The 2,940-nt window shown below is 50.7% G+C and overlaps 1 protein-coding gene across 1 annotated transcript; it reads left to right on the forward strand.

Annotated features, from left to right (window-relative positions):
* Positions 1-727: 727 nt before the first annotated feature.
* LOC109742425 (WAT1-related protein At5g64700-like) lies at positions 728-2,656 on the forward strand. The gene is made up of 2 exons (XM_020301508.2): positions 728-810; positions 1,734-2,656. The coding sequence occupies exons 1-2, from the start codon at positions 728-730 to the stop codon at positions 2,581-2,583; spliced, it is 933 nt and encodes a 310-aa protein (XP_020157097.1). The 3' UTR covers positions 2,584-2,656.
* The last annotated feature ends 284 nt before the right edge of the window (positions 2,657-2,940 follow it).

A 2,940-nucleotide genomic window follows, 5' to 3' on the forward strand; every position in this document is an offset into this window, starting at 1 on the left:
GAGTCGTCGGGCCGGAGGACTTCGTCGACGCGGTCGCGGCAGCCATTGCCGAGCAGAGTGCCAGCGCCACCACGAGGAGCTCGAAGACCTCGTGTTTCGGCAGGCGGTCGCGGCCAAGGAGAAGGACGACGAGTGGCAGTGCATCCGTGAGGAGCAGAGGGAGAAGTACATCGACCTCGGCAGCTCCGGCGAGGAGAATTGAGCTCCTCCACGGCGTCGTCCATGGCCGCTAGCTCGCCGCCGTGAGATCCCCACCCCCTCTAGTACTAGTACTGATGTAGTATGTAGTATGAACTAGTGTTTGTAGTGTTTGATCATGTAAATATATGTAGTATGTGATGAACTACTATGGTGCAATTTCTCCTGCAAAACAGTTTTTTCAAATTATGCAGTTTCATCTACGGTTTCTGTTCGGCCGCACTCGTTCTCGACCCACAAATGATATCTTCGTCAAACTGCAAACGCGTTTTGTGGGTCGGAATTTTGTGGGGTCTGCTAGAGTTGCTTTTAACTTGCTTGCGTGCGGTACTAAACAATTCAGAAAAACCACTCTCGTGACCGCCTGTTTGCTTGCTTATTAAGGAATTAATTACTGAGCGTCCATGCCTTGTGCATGCCCAGCTACCTTAATGGCTAGTGCACTGCTAACTAAGAAATGTGTAGCTAGCACACATTTGGAGAGGAAAGAACAATTGATAATTTGATATCTGCTCTTCTTAATTACGTCATGCACGTGGATGGTTGCAGGGAGATGTGGAAGAAGGTGAACCTCGCCGTGCTGGGCTGGATCTCCATCAACGCTTTGTTCGGGTAACGTTCGCATGCACTACCTGCAACTCACAACCAGTAGCTTGCAATACCGGGTTTTTGGTCATGCATGCATAGCAACTTGGCAAAATGTCCTCACTTGTAGAGTTGTAGACTTGTAGTTCACCTATGAAAAATATAAAGCTCGCTGTACTATTCCAGTTCACCTATGAAAAATATAAAGTGAGAAATGACCTACTTTAATTCTTAGTCGTTGATGATCATGATTGTCGGTTCTTGGTCCAACAACATTAAGAGTAGTTACACATTTTCCAAAATTATGTGCAGTTCTATGTGTATCTTTAGATAATGAGTGATTGGTCGGTTGCAAATCTCTCCCAGTTTCTCGGTTACCTTAACTCTAGGCCTTGTACAATGCAATGCAAGATGTGCTTAGGGATTTTTTTTAAAGGCTGGTCATAGTGGGGAGTAACTTAGACTAGTAACATGCATATGCTACTAGTCTATATTACTACTTTCATAGTGGGTAGTACATATGGATGGTAACATGTAAGCTTTCATTAATTGAGTTATAAACTCATTTTACCTCGGGGTGTGTTATGTTACAGTAACATACTATTATGTTACCACAAGCATCTCTTTCCTCATTAACTCCATGCCACATAAGCAATTTTTTTTGGGATGTGTTATGTTACTACCTAAGTTACTACCACTATGGCTAGCCTAAACGTCGCTGGTGCTTAAAAAAAGGGATTTATTTCTCTAAGCACTTCCTACAATGCCCTAAACAGCATATCTGAAAACAAATTGTCATGTATACTCAAAAAAGAAAACAAATTGTCACGTGCCAGAGAAAAATAAAATTGTCCACACTGGTTTTTGTTCTTAATATTCTGGATCGATTAACATTCTTTGTCTTGACACAAATTCAAATATATACGTGTGTATGATCTATGATGTATTAGAGTTTTGCTGGCGATGGGGCTGTACTACTGGGGCCTGCGGGACACCAGCGCCGCCTACGCCGTCAACTTCCTCAACCTCATCCCCGTGGCCACTTTCCTCATCGCCGTCGCGCTGCGGGCCGAGCGCCTCTCCCTCTCCCACTGGCCCGGTAGGATGGAGCTCCTGGGCGCGGCGGTGGGCGTCGCCGGCACCATGGTGGTCAGCTTCTGCAAGGGCACTCGCCTCCCGCTGCCGCACCTCCACTTCCACCACCACTCCCAGGCCGGCGCGCCGACGGCCGCGCCACACGGCGCCCGCGACATGGCCGCCGGCACGCTGTGCCTGTGCGGGAGCTGCGTCAGCTACGCGCTCTGGTTCGTGGTGCAGGCCAGGGTCGCCAAGGTGTTCCCGTCCCGGTACTGGGCCACCGCGCTCACCTGCGCCGCGGGCAGCCTGCAGTCCGCCGCGGCCGCGGCCGTCGCGTTCGCCCTCACCCCCACCGGCGACAGACATGGCTGGGCGGCGGAGTGGAGGCTGGGGTGGGACCTGCGCCTGGTCACGGTGGTGTACTCCGGGGTGTTCAACACGGGCGCCACGTTCGTGCTCGTGTCGTGGGCGGTGGCGCGCCGCGGGCCGGTGTACCCGCCCATGTTCAACTCGCTATCGCTGGTGGTCACCGCCGCCGTCGACGCCGTGTTTCTCGGCACCGACCTCTACCTCGGCGGTGTTCTCGGGGCGGCGCTCGTTGTCGTAGGCCTCTACGCATTCCTGTGGGGCAAGCGCAAGGAGCTCGACGCTGCCGCCAAAGGGGACGACCGCGAGCAGGGGCTGCGGCGAGGAGACAGAGACACCGACGATGGCATCGCCTAGCTAACTAGAGCGATCGATGGATTTAGCTTAACTGCTCAACCAGTCGTAGCATGATAGCATGGTACCAGTAACTTGAGATTGCCATTGAGGAATACTACATGAAGTTGCATCTCTTCTTTCTTTGACGATCTAATAATAATGTGCGTAATTGAATCTCATTGGAAGGGCCAAAGAGAACGGTCACGTGGGTGGACTAATACCACATCACGTTTTTTTAAATGAAGGCTTAAGTAAAGCCCGGCTTTAAATTAACAAAGTCATCAACCGGCCAGGATTACAACTTCAAATATACCACTCACCAACTAAAGCAAAGAAAACATACAGTAAAGATACAGGGGCGCCAAGGAACAGCTCACA

This window comes from Aegilops tauschii, chromosome 7 (genome assembly GCF_002575655.3).
Source record: "Aegilops tauschii subsp. strangulata cultivar AL8/78 chromosome 7, Aet v6.0, whole genome shotgun sequence".
In the NCBI taxonomy this organism is placed as follows: Eukaryota; Viridiplantae; Streptophyta; class Magnoliopsida; order Poales; family Poaceae; genus Aegilops; species Aegilops tauschii.

Excerpts from the sequence above, each read along its gene's own strand:
- LOC109742425 (XM_020301508.2), top strand. The coding sequence starts at position 728 with ATGCACGTGGATGGTTGCAGGGAGATGTGGAAGAAGGTGAACCTCGCC. Across the intron at positions 811-1,733 it reads TCCATCAACGCTTTGTTCGG|AGTTTTGCTGGCGATGGGGC; the intron begins GTAACGTTCGCA and ends ATGATGTATTAG.